Source organism: Sus scrofa, chromosome 13 (assembly GCF_000003025.6).
Source record: "Sus scrofa isolate TJ Tabasco breed Duroc chromosome 13, Sscrofa11.1, whole genome shotgun sequence".
In the NCBI taxonomy this organism is placed as follows: domain Eukaryota; kingdom Metazoa; phylum Chordata; class Mammalia; order Artiodactyla; family Suidae; genus Sus; species Sus scrofa.
The window spans coordinates 157,705,512-157,724,428 of record NC_010455.5 but is presented as its reverse complement, the minus strand read 5'-3'; the positions used below and the strand labels follow the sequence as shown (position 1 = coordinate 157,724,428).

Here is an 18,917-nt window from a genome sequence, read left to right as displayed (position 1 = left end):
GACCTGCGCTGGGCCTGCTTGTAGCAGATCACATCCAGGGCTACAGGAGATTCCACGAAGGTGTTATTCCTCACCTGCCATAGAAACAGCCAGGCCTGGAGTTCCCATTATGACTCAGAGGAAATGAATCCAACTAGTATCCATGAGGATGCAGGTTCAATCCCTGGCCTCGCTCAGTGGGTCAAGGATCTGGCATTACCATGAGCTGTAGTCTAGGTGGCATACATGGCTTGGAACCCGCGTTGCTATGGCTGTGGCATAGGCCAGCAGCTGTAGCTCCAATTTGATCCCTAGCCTGGGAATTTCCACATGGCACAGGTGGGCCCTAAAAAGCAAAAAAGAAAGAAAGAGAGGAAAGGAGGAAGGGAGGAAGGAACAGCCAGGCCAGGCCTGATGTTCCTGTCTACAAAGTTTTCCTCCCAGATTTAATAAGTTGCCACGCCACTTTCAATGGGGTGGTTTAGGGAGCTTTAAAATAGTAATGAGAAGTTCTCTGGTGGCTTAGTGGCATTGTCACTGCTGTGGCTTGGATCACTGCTGTAGAGTAGGTTTGAACCCTGCCCCGGGAACTTCTGCATGCCATGGACACGGCCAAAAATATACCTATATATAAAAATAAAGAAATAAGAATAAAGTGGCAATTGAGCACCTTGACACCTTGATACTCTACTAAGTGGTAAGATATCTGCTTGTCGTCTAGAAGTTCCATCAATTCCTTAATTTTTCATGTCAGCATATGTTGATTCATAGGTAATTCCTGATCTTCTTTTGTAAAGAAATAAATTCTATAAAATATCCTAAAACAACCAATGGCCCCAAGGTAAACTAAAACAGTAAGAGGGACACCTACTGGTCAGAACTCACCACACTGCATATGTCCCAAACATCTAGCACAGTGCTTGGCTCGTAGTAGTTCAGTAAATACTTTTGAAAATAATGGAGAAAAAAGATCAATTTTATTTACTAATGCAGGCAGATAAGACAACTGAATCTGTGGCACTTAAACAACAGTAGGTGATAGTCCTGACTTAATCTGAAGGGTTTTAGTGTCTAAATATGAAAGAGTAATTTTTTACCCTAAAGAACGTTCATATTACTTTCATACATTTGTGTCTTCTAAGTCATCATTATAGGAGCACTGCTCTATAGCCACAACCCAACTCTGTGAGGATGTGCATGTGCACATCCCAAGCTCTATGGATGGACCATGCCTACATCTCTAGAAAGCTGAGCTTTTCCTTGGGGTCTCTGCACAACCTATTAATACTCTAAGACAAGAAGTAGTGATAAGGGAAAAATAGAGAAAAAGAAAAGGCTGTGCCAGTTAGCACTTGAGTTGGTTCCCAGGATATAAAGAAAACCAGACAAGGAGATCAAGCCTTTACTGAGAGGCTACCATGTGCTTTGCATGACATTTAAATGTCACAGGAAGAAGATCAAGAGAAATGTTCCTGGATCAAGAGATCTGTGCAAATTGGGCAGTCTGGGTTAGATTACTGACCTTACTCTTTATTGGCAAAATATAATTTGTCTCTTAATGTTTCCCTTGGACATCTAAAAATAACACTTTTAACATAATCCACCTTATCTAGTGAAGATAAATTCATTAAAGAAGATAAAATGCCTCAGAGAGATACTAAAATGTATTACCAAGTTTTTTCCTGGAAAGAGAACTCAAAGGAATGCTTGAGGTACCAGAAAACCTTCTATCCTCAGATTTGAGAACTGCCACATGGCCCAGAACAGACCGAGTTCTGGCATGGTAGATGAAGTACCGAGACATCTCAGGATGAGGAACAGAGTAAAATAAGGCCAACAGAACAAGGAAGTACATAAGAAGCAGAACACATGCTGGTAACAACTACCTGATTGAAGAAAGCTGGGCCAGCTCTCTGCACTCAGCCACTCCAAATGAACCAGCCACCACTATATCATCATCATTCATCTCCTAAACAACACCGAAACTATTGCTATGAAGAAGAAAGTTTCTCTAAAACCTATTTCCAGAGACATCAGTCAAGAGGAAGTGAAATTTATCCTTTCTTATTCTTTACCTCAGATGCCCTGATTGACGGTTTAACATGTACAAATTTTAAATAGAAAAAATAATGATATCACATCTCATGACAATCAATCAAACTGAAGGTATTTCAGAGAAGCTCAGCCATCCCTTCTTCCCTAAGAGGGAGAAGGTACATACCTACAAAGCCTGGAGTTGAATTTTTGAAGTGTTTATACCCAGAAGTTTGTTGATTCACTTCAAATGGGTCCTACTAAATAAAAATAATATGTACATCTCGAAAGAGGTACGAAGGGAATAGAAAATGTCACATGCATATAAATGCTTATAGAGAGGGAAAGAGAGGTTATATATTATACAAATAATGCCACACATTCATTCATACACAGCTGAGAATAAAAATATACCAAAATGTATGAACTCCATCAACTGTTAATATCTGATAATGCTGAACAATTTTAAAAACTGTACTGTACTTAGGTTAACAATTCTACCATAAAATCTAATGGCTTCAGAGTTCCCGTCATGGTGCAGTGGTTAATGAATCCGACTAGGAACCATGAGGTTGCAGGTTCGATCCCTGGCCTTGCTCAGTGGGTTAAGGATCCGGCGTTGCCGTGAGCTGTGGTGTAGGTTGCAGACATGGCTCGGATTCCGCGTTGCAATGGCTCTGGTGTAGGCCAGAAGCTATAGCTCTGATTAGACCCCTAGCCTGGGAACCCCCATATGCCACAGGAGTGGCCATAGAAAAGGCAAAAAAGACAAAAAAAAAAAAAAAAATCTAATGGCTGCCGTGAGCTGTGGTGTAGGTTGCAGACGCGGCTCGGATCCTGCGTTGCTGTGGCTCTGGCATAGGCCGGTGGCTACAGCTCCGATTCAACCCCTAGCCTGGGAACCTCCATATGCCGCGGGAGCGGCCCAAGAAATAGCAACAACAACAACAACAACAACAACAACAACAACAAAAGACAAAAAGACAAAAGACAAAAAAAAAAAAATCTAATGGCTTCATATTGAATTGTTCCCTGTGTCCCTATAGAGAACTCAGAACTCAGCAATTAAATACCATTCTCTCGTCATAGCTTTATCATCAGAGTTTGGATTGTTTTAACATGCTAATCATCCCAAGAGGGCAGCAATTAAAGAATCAGACCCTTTGGTTAAATATTGACCATCAACACACATACCTATAATACATAGAGCACTTTGCATACACTAGGAGTACAGAAACCCAATTCTGATTACCCTGGGCAAAGTATTTGGTAACTTCTAGTTATACGGCAAATTAGTTTGCCTCTTAAGGCAAAACTTCCTCACCTCCAAAGGGAGAACAAATATTCTCATTTTCACTATCTGATCAGGATATGAGTAAATTAAATGAAAAAAAAAGTAAAAAGCCAGAATTCGACATCTCGGAAATCACTCTTCTTCTTTTTTTTTTTTTTTTGGCTTTATAGGGCCACACCCGCGGTATATGGAAGTTCCCAGTCTAGGAGTTGAATTGGAGCTACAGATGCCAGCCTATGCCATAACCACTGCAATACAGGATCCAAGATGCATCTGCGAACTACACCACAGCCCATGGGAACGATGGATCTTTAACCCACTGAGTGAGGCCAGGGATCAAACCCACAGCCTCATGGACACTAGTTAGATTCATTTTTTTTGCTTCACCATGATGGGAACTTTCCGAAAGCACTTTAAAGTAGATTATGTTCCTAGAGCATAGAGACCATGAGTTCTTCATTTTTGCAGGCACAGATTTGCCCAATTAGCAGGCACTTATTAAATAGTTGCTAAAATATTATAAATGAAAATGAGGAAGTCAGAAAGCCCTTTTCAAACATAAGGTATTACATATCTTATACAAATGAAGGTAAAACAACATGGAAGGACCTAGAGGGTATTACACTTGGAGAAATAAGTCAGAGAAAGACATATATTGTACATTATTACTTATACGTGGAATCTAAAAAAAATAAAGCAAACAAGCAAATATAACAAAAGAGAAACAGACTCACAGATATGGAGAACAAACTAGTGGTTATCAGTGGGAAGAGGGAGGGAGGAGGGGCAAAATAGGGGTAGAGGACTAAGAAATACAAACTACTATGTATGAAATAAATAAGCTACAGAGATACATTGCACAGCACAGGGAATATAGCTACTATTTTATAATACTTTTAAAAAAGCATAATTTATAAAAATATTGAATATGTTGTACACTTGAAACTAATATTGTAAATCAACATAGTTCTATTTTAAAATTTTTTTAAAGATATTACAATGAAGGAATATCATTATATCTCAACTTCTCTATATTTAGCCTATGAATGCATTTTATGAAAAAAATTTTTTTTTTTTTTTTTTTTTTGCTTCTTAGGGCCACATCTGCAGCATATGGAAGTTTCCAGGCTAGGCATCCAATTGGAGCTGCAGCTGCTGGCCTACACCACAGCTATAGCAACATGGGATCTGAGCCATCACAGCTCATGGCAACACCAGATCCTTAACCCACTGAATGAAGCCAGGGATCGAACCTGCATTCTCATGGATACTAGTCAGGTTCGTTACCACTGAGCCACAACAGGCACACCCTGCTTTATAAATTTTATGTTATGTTTATCAAGCTTTCAAGAGAAAGTGAATTTTAAATAAATTTGAGTTCATAGGGGAAAATGACAAGCAACTTTTAGAAGTGCTATATTTTATATAATGCTTCTAAGAAATTCCAGAGAGCAGCTGTTTTTGCAAATGAACTATGACAGGGATTGATTTTCCTCCCTTTATTTACCATTTAAAGTGACATTGATCATATTATTGAATGACAATAGTACACTTGAAGTGTTTATATTAATGCCAGTTTTTATTCCAATTTTAAATTAAGTATAGCTCAAATAGTTTAAAGTACTTGTCAGAGGCTATATTGTACAGCACAGGGAATATAGCCAATATTTTACAATAACTATAAATGGAGAATAACAGTACTTGTCAATCAGCAGTCTATGACAGGAATCTGTAAACTTCAACCATCGAGCTAAATCTAGCTTGCAGTCCATGAGTTACCTGTGTTTCATATTATTACATGGTTAAAAAATTAAAAATAAGAATATTTTGTGACATGTCAAAGTCATATAAAATTCAGATTTCAGGTTCCATAAATGTTTCACAGGAACACAGCCACACTCATTCATCTTCAATGTATTGCTTATATCTACTTTCATCTGATAGTGACAGAGTTGCATAGACGCAACAGAGATCATATGGTGTGAAAAAGTGTAAAATATTTACTGTATGACCCTTAACAGAAAAGGTTTGCCAAGTGATCTGTAAGGAGATGTACAGTGATATTAGAAGTGATAAAAGAATTGAGCCATGCTCCCTTGAACCTAAGGCTAACATATTTTCTAAATCACCTCTTTATTCAGCAGATAGTAATAAAGTGCCCAAAAAAACCAAGCAGGATGTATAACTCTCTGAGACTTCAGGCAATATTACAAAGCCACAGTCATCAAGACAGAGTGGTACTGGTACCAAAACAGACAGACAGGCTAATGGAACAGAATAGAGAACCCAGAAATAAACCCAGACAACTATGGTCAATTAATCTTCGACAAAGGAAGCAAGAACATAAAATGGGAAAAAGACAGTGTTTTCAGCAAGTTATGCTGGGAAAACTGGACAGCCACATGTAAATCAATGAAACTGGAACACACCCTCACACCATGCACAAAAATAAACTCAAAATGCCTTAAAGACTTAAACATAAGACAAGACACCATCAAACTCCTAGAAGAGAACATAGGCAAAACATTCTGATATTAACCTTACAAATGTTTTCTCAGGTCGGTCTCCCAAAGCAATAGAAATAAAAGCAAAAATAAACCTACGGGACCTAATCAAACTGACAAGCCTTTGCACAGCAAAAGAAACCATTAAAAAAAAAACACAAACAAAAATAACTTACAGAATGGGAGAAAATAGTTTCAAATGATGTAACTAAAAGGGGAGTAATCTCTAAAATATACAAACAACTTTTACAATTCAACAGCAAAAAAGCCAACAACCCAATGGAAAAATGGGCAAAAGACCTGAACAGACATTTCTCCAAAGAAGATATACATATGGCCAACAAGCACATGAAAAAATGCTCAATGTCCCTGATTATTAGAGAAATGCAAATCCAAACTACCATGAGGTACCACCTCACACCAGTCAGAATGGCCATCATTAAGAAGACAACAAATAACAAATGCTTGAGGGGGTGTGGAGAAAAGGGAACCATCCTATGCTGTTGGTGGGAATATAAGCTGGTACAACCACTATGGAGAACAGTATGGAGGTAACCTAGAAATCTATACATATAATTACCATATGACCTAGCAAGCCCATTCTTGGGCATATATCCGGACAAAACTTTCCTTGAAAAAGACACATGCACCTGAATGTTCATTGCAGCACTATTCTCAATAGCCAAGACATGGAAACAACCTAAATGTCCATCAACAGATGATTGGATTAAGAAGATATGGTACATATACACAATGTAATACTACTCAGCCATAAAAAAAGAACAAAATAATGCCATTTTCAGCAACATGGATGGAACTAGAGACTCTCATACTAAGTGAAATAAGTCAGAAAGAGAAAGACAAATACCATGATATCACTTATATCTGGAATCTAATATAGGGCACAACTGAACCTTTCCACAGAAAAGAAACTCATGGATATGGAGAATAGACTTGTAGTTGCCAGGGAGGCGGGGGAACTGGGATAGACTAGGAATTTGGGGTTAATAGGTGTAAACTATTGCCTTTGGAATGGATAAGCAATGGAATTCCTGCTGTATAGCACTGGGAACTATGTCTGGTCACTTGTGATGGAGCATGATAATGTGAGAAAAAAGAATGTATACATGTATGTGTGACTGGGTCACCTTGATATGCAGTAGAAAATTGACAGAACACTCTAAATCAGCTATAATGGGAAAAATAAAAATCATTACCAAAAAAATAAAATAAATAAAATACATACAGGCGATGGGGAAAAAAAAAGTACCAAAAAGTACTCTACCTGCCATTTTCCTTAGGGGACCTGAAAATAAAAATTGAAAGTGTTAAGCAGAGTTTAAGACAGTTATAATTGTCATGTAATTCATCGAAGTACAAGTTCTTAATGTATTTACTCTGAAATGTGTCCTTAAATGCAAATGCTTGTATAGCACCAGTTAATGACAAATTCCTGTACAATGAAGGATGAAAGCAAAGGTGGAGAAAGTATTCTGTTTTAAAATCAATAGTCTTTACTATCTTTAAACTTGTTAAAAATACTTTTAAACAATTAATATGTGGTTATCTCTTTATAAATAAACTTTTTTCAGCAGATCAGCAGAGGACTCCAGTTGTTGGCATCAACAAAATTTGAAACACTTTTTTGGGGGAGGAGGGGATACAGTGTGTTAGGTGATAATAAAATCAATGACAAGAAAATCAGATATCATACAGTAAGGTTCTAGGGGTTGAGAAAGGTCAGGACTGACTAGCCTAAAGAATACTGCATAGTATTCTCTAATAGTTATTTATTTATTTATTTTCTGTAATAGACAATTAACAGATTTTCCCATGTGCCAGGAACTGCGCTGAGCATTTTACAAAAATTAATTCATTTAATCCACAGGAAAATTTATCAGGGACCTGTAGTATCCCCACATAATAGGTCAAGAAACTAAGGAACAAAAAAATGAAATAATTTACCCAAAGTATTTTAAAAAGTATTTTTTAGTAAAGCAGGATTAAAAAAATAAATTGTATAAATTATGTTTTTTAAAACAAATGAGAAATTAAGGCTTGTTAATTTACCCAAAACCATCCAGGCAGAAGTGTCCAAGGCAGGCTTTGAACCTAGAAAAGGTGATTCCAAAGGCCATGTTGCCTTTCATGTGCAGCCAAATGATGGAGGGTTTCAAAGGCCTCACCTTCTCAGGTTCTCACAAGAGCTTTGGTCACATCTGGAGGCAGTATTCTGTGAAAAGAGCTAAGGTTGAACCTGGGGAGACGGGTCATGGTGTGTGAGTAGCGGAGGGTCAATTTACCATGCCTTCCCTCTCCCCTGCACCAATAACTAGCTGAGTGTCCTTAGATAAAGTATTTACATTCCCTGTATTCTGGTTTCTTTATCAAAAAGATGGCTATTGGGATTAAATGAGTTAATATAGATATAAAGCCTGGCACACTGTAAATGCTGCATAAGTGCTTCCTGTTATTTCTGGTAAACCAGAAGTTGGGACAAGACTATGCCAAAGTTAAGATGTTAACACCGTTAATTATGCTCATGCTTTCCTGCATCCAATAGCTGAGCCACAGCCACCCCCATATGCTCCAAACCCTCAGAGTACCAAGTCTAGCATGGAGGTCAAGAAGTCAGCCATTTTGTTTTAAAATCCCACTTATGCTCTAATTTCAAGACTCTCTGACCTTGCGCTTATACTTCTTCCTTTTAAACCTGCTTTCTCCTCTGTAAAATAAGTATTAATAATAATATTTTTGCCAAAAGGGTTGAAGATTATGTGAACTCAGGAAGGTGAAGTGGCCACTACAAAGTATTCACTCAATATGGAGTTCCTGATGTAGCAAAACAGGATCAGTGGTGTCTTGGGAGCACTAGGACTCAGGTTCGATCCCCAACTCTGCACAGTGGGTTAAGAATCTGGCTTTGCCGCAGCTACATCTTAGGTCACAACTGTGGCTCAGATCTAATCCCTGGCCTGGAAATTCCACATGGTGCAGGGTGGCTAAAAAAGAAAAATAAAAGTATTCACTCAAAAAATGTTCACAAGTATCATTCTGTGGGCCTTAGGAAGGGAAGAAATGCTTTAAAAGAGATGTCTGATTTACCCAGAACTGCTGTATTGATGAATACATCCCCTCTGGAGGCCTCACATGGAGACGTCAAATTCACCTCAGCAGAACACTGCCAAGTTTGAGGAGCACGATAAGGTTACATCTAATCTGACTGCAGCTCCCCTCAGTGCCAAATAAAAGCAGTGTAACTTGTCAGTGGCAAGGTTGGGGATATGAATTACTAAGGTGTTACCCTGGCCCCACTACAGATCTGGTATGTCTCTTGAATATATTATACTGTCTCTTCCTCGCTCGGTTTCCTCACCTGAAAAACTAGCATTAGGAATATGAATTTAACAAAAGAGCATTGAATGACACCATTCACATCCTTCTGAATCATTGTCGTTTGAGGATTATATAATGAACACAAAAGGATAATCCATTCGAAATAAGGAGTGCTACAAAACAGGTGTATTTTTAAAGTCCATTTACCTAAAGTCAAGTACACGAATGTCCTTGTAACCCGGTAACCCAGTAAACGCATTTTCAACCTGTTAAAAAGAAAAATAACATGCATAACTCTAGAGAAATATGAAAAAAGTACAAAGAAAAAATGCTTGTGAGAGTAGAATATAACAACTATTAGAAGCTTGTACACATACTTGGATATACACGGATGAGAAAGTTGAGAAAATTATAACAGTTACAATGTTAGAAACTACAATACTGCCACATTTTCATTTTTCATTTTCTTTTTTAAGTTTTTGATGTGCTTTAATATTAATTTTTTCCAAATTATAAAAAAGCATACTTTTATTGGTAAAGCACTGTTTTTTCCCTTATGTGATGAAATATGTTTTTTTAAAAAAAGAAACAGCTTTAAAATAAACTGTAATAACATTTTAAAAAGTAATTGTATGGATTAAAAATCTGCTACAACACATAAAGACATATAATCTGGTGTTCATTTCCTACAAGTATAAAATGTCCAGTGGCATCTGCAACACAAGGGACTGCGAACACAGTTAACATAAGAAATATGCGGACCTGGACTTAGGTCAGCTGTCATGAAGGAGATTATGAAGCAGTGACGGGTAATTTAACTTGTCAAGAAATCAATTTTTGAGTATCACAACTGCTGGAACCAGTTTTATTACTAAGCCTTTAAAATCAAGCCACATCTAGAGTAGAGGGACTCAAACTTACCTCCTCTCACAAAAACACCAAAATCACCACTAACTGCTGAACAACCATCAACAAAATAGACTGTAAGCTATCAAAAAAAGATATCCTAAAGATGAAGAAACCACAATGAGATAGTAGGAGGAGCCCTTTCACAATATAAACAATCCTATACCCACCAAATGAACAACCCACAAACTGGAAAATAACTATATGACTGAGGGTCCCCCACAGGAGTGAGCGTTCCAAACCCCACATAATGTTCCTCAAACTGGGGGTCTGACACTGGGAGGAGGAGCTCCTGGAGCAATTCACGTTGAAGACCAGTGGGGCTTGAATGCAGGCGCTCCAAAGGATTGGGTTGGGGGGGGCACCAAAACTCCACTCTTGGAAGGTAGACACAAGGTTTTTTGTGCAATGGAATGAAGGGCAAAGCGGTGACTCCATAAGAATCTGGGCCAGACCTACCTGCAGGTCTTGGAGAGTCTTCTAGGAAAGCAGGGGTTGGCTGAGGCTTACCATGGGAGCAGAACACTGGAGGCACAGGTCCCAGGGAATGTTCACCCAGTGTGAACTCCCCTGGAGGCTGCCATTTTGGAAAAATCTGGCCCCTACCCAACAACAACCTGTACACCAAACAACCAACAGGGTGGGAACACAGCCCTACCCAACAGCATACAGGCTGCCTAAAGTCCTCCCAGGCAGAGAGCTACCTCCAATCACACTCAGAGACACAGCCCTGCCTACTCTAAGAACAAGACTCAGTTCCACACACTACTGAGCAGGCACCAGTCCCTCCTATCATGAAGCCTGCTATAAGCCCCTGTATCAATGTCACCCACAAGAGGGCAAACATCAGAAGCAAAAGAGGCTCAACTCTGCAGCCTGAAGAAACACAGAAAGCTAGACAAAATGAAATAGCAGAGAAATATGCTCCAGACAAAGGAAAAGTCACAACCCCAGAAAAAGTTAGGCAAAGTGGAGATAACCACCTACATGAAAAAGGCTTCACAGTAATGACAGTAAAAGGATGATCCGAGATCTCAGAAAAAAAACTGGAAGCAAAGAGTGATAATTTACAAGAAGTATTTAACAAAAAAAAAAAAAAATAGAGGATTTAAAGAACAAAAAAGCAGAGATGAACAACACATCAACCAAAATTTAAAAATCACTGATTCACTGGAAGGGGAGTTCTTGTTGTGGCTCAGTGGGTTACAAACATGACTACTATCCATGAGAATGCAGGTTTGATCCCTGGCCTCACTCATTGGGTTAAGATCTGGTGTTAGGCCATGAGCTGTGGTTTAGGTCACAGATTTGACTCAGTTCCTGAGTTGCTGTGGTTGTGGAATAGGCCAGCAGCTGCAGCCCCAATTCAATCCCTAATCTGGGAACTTTTATATGCCACAGGTACAACCCTAAAAAACAAACAAGCAAATTTACTAAAAGGAAGCAACAGCAGAACATAGGAGGCAGAAAAATGAATGAGTGAGTTGGAAGACAGACTGGTGGAAATCTCTGATGCAAAAGAGAATAAAGACAAAAAAATGAAAAGAAATGAAGACAGTCTAAGAGAACTCTGGGACAACTTTAAACATACCAACATTCTCATTATAGGGCTGTCAAAAGAAAAGAGAAAGAGCAGGAGAAGATATTTCAAGAGATAATAGCTGAAAACTTCCCTAACATGGGAAAGGTATCACTCGCTCAAGTCCAGGAAGCATAACAATTACACATAGAATAAACCCAAGGAGGAACACCCCAAGACAGATATTAATCAAGGTGAGCAAAATTAAAAACAAAGAGAAAATACTGAAGCAGCTAGGGAAAAGCAACAAATAACATACAAAGTAATCCTCATAAGCTTACTGGCTGATTTCTCAGCAGAATCTCTTTAGGCCAGAAGGGAATAGCACAATGATGAAAGAGAGACTTATAGCCAAGAATACTCTACCCAGCAAAGTTTTTATTCAGATTTTACAGAGATAAGGAAAAGCTAAGAGAACAGCACCACCAAACCAGGTTTACAACAAATGCTAAAGGAACTTCTCTAGATGGAAAAGGCCACAACTAGAAAGAAGAAAATTACAAATGAGAAGGCTCACTGGTAAATATAAACATATAGTAAAGGTAGGAAATCATCCACACACAAACATGATATCAAAAACATGATATCTTACCGTGAGGAGAGCACAAATGCAGGATTTGGAAAAGCATTTGAAATTAAGAGGCCAGCAACTTAATACAATCTTGTATATACATAGACTCCTATATCAAAACCTCATGGTACTCACAAACCAAAAATCTACAACAGATAAACACACAAATAAGAAAAATAAAGAGTTACTGCTGTGGTGGAGTGGGTTAATGATCTGGCATTGCCACAGCTGTGACAGGGGTTGCAGCTGTGGTACAGATTTGATCCCTGGCCCAGGAATTTCCATATGCCATGGGTACAGCCAAAAAAAAAAAAAAAAGAAAGAAAAAAAAAGAAAAGAAAGAAGGACAGAAGGAAGGAAGGGCAGAATGAAGGAGGAAAGGAAGGAAGGAAGCAAGGATGGAAGGAAGAACAATTCAAACACAACATTAAAGATAGTCATCAAACAAGAAAAAAGAGGAAAGGAAGAAAAAAGACCAACAAAAACAAATCCAAAACAATTTGAAAAATGGCAATAAGAATACCCAAAACAATAATTACTTTAAATGCAAATGAATTAAATGCTCCAACCATTTGAATTGGTTGAATGGATATAAAAACAAGACCCATATGCTGTCTACAAGAGACCTACTTCAGTTCTAGGGACACATACAGATTGAAAATGAGAGGATGGACTAAGATGTTCCATGCAAAGGGAAATCAAAAGAAAGCTGGAAAAGCAACACTTATATCAGACAACATAGACTTAGTAGTTAACTAAGATAGTAACAAGAAACAAAGAATGACATTACATAATGATCAAATGATAAATCCAGGAGCTCCCATTGTGGCTCAGCATGTTATGAACCCAACTAGTATCCATGAAGATGCGGGTTTGATGCTTGGCCTCATTCAGTGGGTTAAGGATCTGGCATTGCCATCAGCTGTGGTGCAGGTTGCAGACACAGCTTGGATCCCACATTGCCATAGCTGTGGCACAGGCTGGCAGCTGTAGCTCTCATTTGACCCCTAGTCTGGGAACTTCCATATGCCATAGGTTTGGTCCTACTGCTAAAGCCATAAAAGGAGAAATTGAAAATAACACAATAATATTGGGGACTTTAACACCCCAATTACTGCAATGGACAGAATAGTCACACAGAAAATCAATAAGGAAACACTGGCCTTAAATGACACATTAGACCAGATGGACTTATTTGCTATCTATAAAACATTCCATCTGAAAGCAGCAGAATACACATTCTTCTCAAGCACACATGTAATATTCCTCAGGACAGATCATATTCTGGGCCACAAGTCAAGCCTTGGTGATTTAAGAAAACTGAAATAATATAAAGCATATTTTCCAACCACAATGCTATGAAGATTAGAAATAGACTACAAGAAAAAAACTGCAAAAAACACAGCACATGGAGACTAACAACCTGCTACTAAACAACCAATAAATCACTGAAGAAATCAAAGAGGAAATCAACAGATACTTTAGAGACAAATGACAACAAAGATATTACAATCCAAAACCTATGGGATGCAGCAAAAGCAGTTCTGAGAGGGAAGTTTATAGCAATATAATATTATGTTGGAAAACAAGAAAAATTTCAAATAAAAACCTAATCTTAAACCTAAAGCAACTCCATAAAGAAAAACACATTAAGCCCAAATTTAGTAGAAGGAAAGAAATATAAAGATTAGAACAGAAATGAGTGAAATAGAGACAAAGACAATAGAAAAGATCAATGAAACTAAAAGCTGGTACTTTGAAGAGATCAACAAAATTGAATAACCCTCAGCCAGACTCATCCAAAAAAAGGGGCAAGGGTGGAGTTCCCATAAGGCTCAGTGGTAATGAACCCAACTAGTATCCATGAGGACACGGGTTCAACCCCTGGCCTTGTTCAGTGGGTTAAGGATCTGGCACTGCTGTCAGCTGTGGTGTAAGTCACAGACATGGCTGGGATCTGACATTGCTGTGGATATGGTGTAGGCTGGCAGCTACAGCTCTGATTCAACCCCTAGCCTGGAAACTTCCATGTGCCGTGGGTGTGGCCTTAAAAAAAGACAAAGAAAAGGAGGGGGAAGTGTTCAAATCAATAAAGTTAGATTAAAAATAAGTTACAAAGGATATCAAAGAAATATAAAGGATCATAAGAGAATACTACAAGCAGTCTTATATGCCAATAAAATGGACAACTTAGAAGAAATGAACGAATTCTTAGAAGGGTACAATCTTCCAAGACAGAACGAGGAAGAAACAGAAAATATGAACAGACCAATCACAAGTTGAAAATTAAAACTGTGAGTTAAAAAAAAAAAAAAAACTGTGACTTACAAAAAACAAAACTCCAGGACCAGACGCCTTCACAGGCAAATTCTATCAAACATTTAGAGGAAAGTTAACACCTATCCTTCTGAAAATATTCCCAAAAAATTGCAGGGGAAGGAACACTATCCAACTTATTCTATGAGGCCACCCTTAACCTGATACCAAAACCAGACAAAAGTACAATAAAAAAGAAAATTAAAGGCCAACATTACTAATGAATATAGATACAAAAATCTTCAACAAAATACTATCAAACTGAATGCAACAATACATTAAAAGGATCATACACCATGATCAAGTGGGATTTATCCGAGAAACGCAATATCAGCATATCAATCAGTGTGATATAACACATTAACAAATCAAAGAATAAAAAAAAAAAGATCTTGTGCGTTCTCACTGTGGCTCAGTGGGTTAAGAACAGACATGGTACCCATGAGGATGCAGGTTCAATCCCTGACTACACTCAGTGGGTTAAGGATCTGGTGTTGCCTCAAGGTGTGGTGTAGGTTGTGGATGTGGCTTGGATCCTGAATTGCTATAGCTGTGGTGTAGGGGAAGTAGAAGCTCTGATTCAATCTCTAGCCCAGGAATTTCCATATGCCACAGGTATGACCATAAAAAAAAACAAAAACAAAAAAAACATATGACCTTCTCAATAGATGCAGAAAAAGCTTTTGACAAAATCCAACACCCATTTACAATAAAAACCCTCCAGAAAGTGAGCATAAAGGAAATTTACCTCAACATAATAAAAGCCATATAATGACAAACCCACAGATAACATCATTCTCAAAAGTGAAAAGCTGAAAGAATTTCCACTAAGATTAGGAACAAGACAAGGATGCCCACTCTTGCCATTTTTATTCAACATAGTTTGGAAGTCCTAGCCACGGCAATCAGAGAAGAAAAAGAAATAAAATAAATCCAAGTTCCCCTTGTGGCTCAGTGAGTTAAGGACTTGATGTTTTGAGGATGAGGGTTTGTGAGGATGAGGGTTTGATCCCTGGCCTCATTCAATGGGTTAAGGATTCAATGTTGCTGCAAGCTGTGGCATATGTCACAGATGCAGCTTGGATCTGGTGTCACTGTGGCTGTGGCTGTAGCTACGGCATAGGCCTCAGCTGCAGCTCCAATTTGGCCCCTAGCTTGGGAACTTCCATATGTCACAGGTGTGGCTAAGAAAGAAAGAAAAAAAAGAGAGAAAGGGAAAGAGGGAGGAAGAGAGAAAGAGAGAGAAAAGAAGAAAGAAGGAAGGGAAGGAGGGAGGAAGGAAGGAGGGAAGACAGGGAGGGAGGAAGGGGAAGAAGAGCTGTATAGCTGTAAATGTAATAAAATTCATTCAGTTAAAAAAAGAAAGAAAGAAAGGGAGAGGGAGGAAGGAGGAAAGAAGAAAGAGGACAAAGAGAAAGAAAAGGAATCCAAATTGGAAAAGAAGAAATAAAACTGTCACTGTTTGCAGATGACATGATACTATATCCTAAAGAGGCTATCAGAAAACTGCTAGGGCTCATCAAGGAATTCAGTAAAGTTACAGCATACAAAATTAATACACAGAAATCTCTAGCATATCTATACACTAACAATGAAAGATCCAGAAAGAGAAATTAAGGAAACAATCCCATGTACCATCACATCAAAAAGAAATACCCAGGAATAAAACTACCTAAAGAGGCAAAAGACATGTACTCCGAAAAATATAGGACACAGTTGAAAGAGATTGAAGATGACACAAACAGATGGAAAGATATATCATGTTCTTAGAAAGGAAGAATCAACACTGTCAAAATGAGTATACTATCCAAAGCAATCTAATGATTCAGTACAATCCCTATCACATCATGGCATTTTTCACAGAACTAGAACAAAAAAATTTTAAATGTATATGAAAACACGAAAGACCTCGAAGATCTAAAGTAATCGTGAGGAAGAAAAATGGAGCTGGATAAATCAGGCTCCCTGATTTCAGGATATACTACAAAGCTACAGTCATCAAGACAGTAGGATACTGGCACAAAAACAGAAAATAGATCAATGGAACAGGATAGAAAGCCCAGAAATAACCCATGCACCTGTGGTCAACTCATCTACAACAAAGGAGGCAAGAATATATCATGGAAAAAAGACAGCCTCTTCAATTAATGGTATAACTGGACAGCTGCACATTAAGGAATGAAATTAGAACATTCTCTAACACAATACACAAATGCAAACTTAAAATGGATTCAAGACCTAAATGTAGAAACAAGTACTAGAAAACTCTTAGAGGAAAACTTGGGCAGAACACTCTCTGACATAAACTGCAGCAATATCTTTTCAGATTCACCTCCTTAGTAATGAAAATAAAAGTAAAAATAAACAAATGGGACATAATTAAACTTAAAAGTTTTTGCATAGCAAAGGAAACCATAAACAAAATGAAAAAACAACCCACAGAATGGGAGAAAATATTTGTGAATGAAGCGATAGACAAGGGATTAATCTCCAAAATATACAAACAACTCATGCATCTCTAAATATGCATTAAAAAAAAACCAACCCAATGAAAAAAATGGGTAGAAGATCTAAACAGACATTTCTCCAAAGAAGACATACAGATGGCCAAAAAACACATGAAAAGATGTTCAACATTGCTAATTATTAGAGAAATGCAAATCATTTCTTCTTCTTTTTTCTTTTTTATCTTTTTTTGCCTTTTCTAGAGCCGCTCCCGCAGCATATGGAGGTTCCCAGGCTTGGGGTCGAATTGGAGCTGTAGCTGCCGGCCTACGCCAGAGCCGCAGCAACTCGGGATCCCAGCCACATCTGCGACCTACATAACAGCTCACAGCAACGCCGGATCCTTAACCCACTGAGCAAGGCCAGGGACCGAACCTGCAACTTCATGGTTCCTAGTCAGATTTGTTAACCACTGCACCATGACAGGGACTCCGAGAAATGCAAATCAAAACTACTACCAACATCAAAAAATCTACAAATAATAAATGCTGGAGAGGGTGCAAGAGAAAAAGGAACCCCCCAACACACTGTTGGTGGGAACTTAAATTGGTACAACCACTATGAAAAAAGGTATTGAGGTTCCTCAAAAAACTAAAAGTAGAACTTCCATATGATCCAGCAATCCCACTCCTGGGCATCTACCTAGAGAAAACCATAATTAGAAAAGATATATGCACCTCAATGTTCATTGCAGCACTATTTACAATAGCCAAGACAAGGAAGCAACCTAGAGGTCGATTGACAGAGGAATTAAAAAAAAAAAAAAAGATATGGTACATATACACAGTGGAATATTACTTAGCCATAAAAAATGAAATAATGCCATTTGCAACCATATGAATGGACTTTGAGATTATCATACTAAGTGAAGTAAGTCAAACAAAGAAAGACAAACATCATATGATATCTTTTATATGCAGAAAACTACAAAAAGGATACAAACGAATTTATTTGCCCAGGAGAAACAGACTCAGAGACTTTGAAAACAAATTAATGGTTATCAAGGGGGAATAGGTGTTGGGGGGAGGAATGGACTGAGGGTTTGGGATTGGCATATGCACATTGTGGTATGTAAAATGATTAGCCAACTGGAAACTGCTGTATAGCACAGGGAATTCTATTCAATCTTCTGTGATAAGCTATATGGGGAAAGAATCTAAAAAAGAATGGATATGTGTTTATGTTTAACTGAATCACTTTGTTATACAGTAGAAATTATCACAATACTGTAAATAAACCATACTTCAATAAAACTTTTTAAAATGAAAAAATAAAAGGAGTTCCCGTCGTGGCTCAGTGGTTAACGAATCTGACTAGGAACCATGAGGTTGCAGGTTCGATCCCTGGCCTTGCTCAGTGGGTTGGGGATCCGGCGTTGCTGTTAGCTGTGGTGTAGGTCACAGACATGGCTCAGATCCGGCGTTGCTGTGGCTCTGGCGTAGGCCGGCGGCTACAGCTCCGATTGGACCCCTAGCCTGGGAACCTTCATGTGCCGCGGGAGCGGCCCAAGAAATGGCAAAAAGACAAAAATAAAATAAAATAAAATAAAATTAAATTAAAATAAAATAAAATAAAATAAAATAAAATAAAATAAAATAAAATAAAATAAATAAAATAACATAAAATCAAGCTTGGTAAATCAGTATAAGCTTAGTAACTAGGGTGGTGGGGGAAATGCTAGACTGGACTAAATATCCAAAAAAATCAGGTTATGCACACACACATATTTAACATAATTAAACATTTAATCCACAACATTTCAAAAGATGACAATCTTACCAGATAAATCACTATGGGGCCAACACTAGAACAGGAAGAGTAGGTCGTAAGTGGACTTAGGGGAAAACACTGGGCATCTGCTTTTAAAGTCCTCCCAAAATCAGGAAAATAGGG

General features: G+C 38.2%; 1 protein-coding gene across 4 annotated transcripts in view; it reads right to left on the bottom strand.

The window, feature by feature from the left end:
• Positions 1-18,917, bottom strand: part of IMPG2 (interphotoreceptor matrix proteoglycan 2) — a 90,845-nt gene that overhangs the window by 39,389 nt on the left and 32,539 nt on the right. For all 4 annotated transcript variants that reach the window (XM_021070505.1, XM_021070502.1, XM_021070504.1 and 1 more), the window contains 2 exons: positions 9,355-9,413; positions 7,097-7,117 (listed from right to left, as the gene is read on the bottom strand). In XM_021070505.1, the coding sequence (XP_020926164.1) occupies positions 7,097-7,117; positions 9,355-9,413 (80 nt within the window). The remainder of the gene's footprint in view (positions 1-7,096; positions 7,118-9,354; positions 9,414-18,917) is intronic.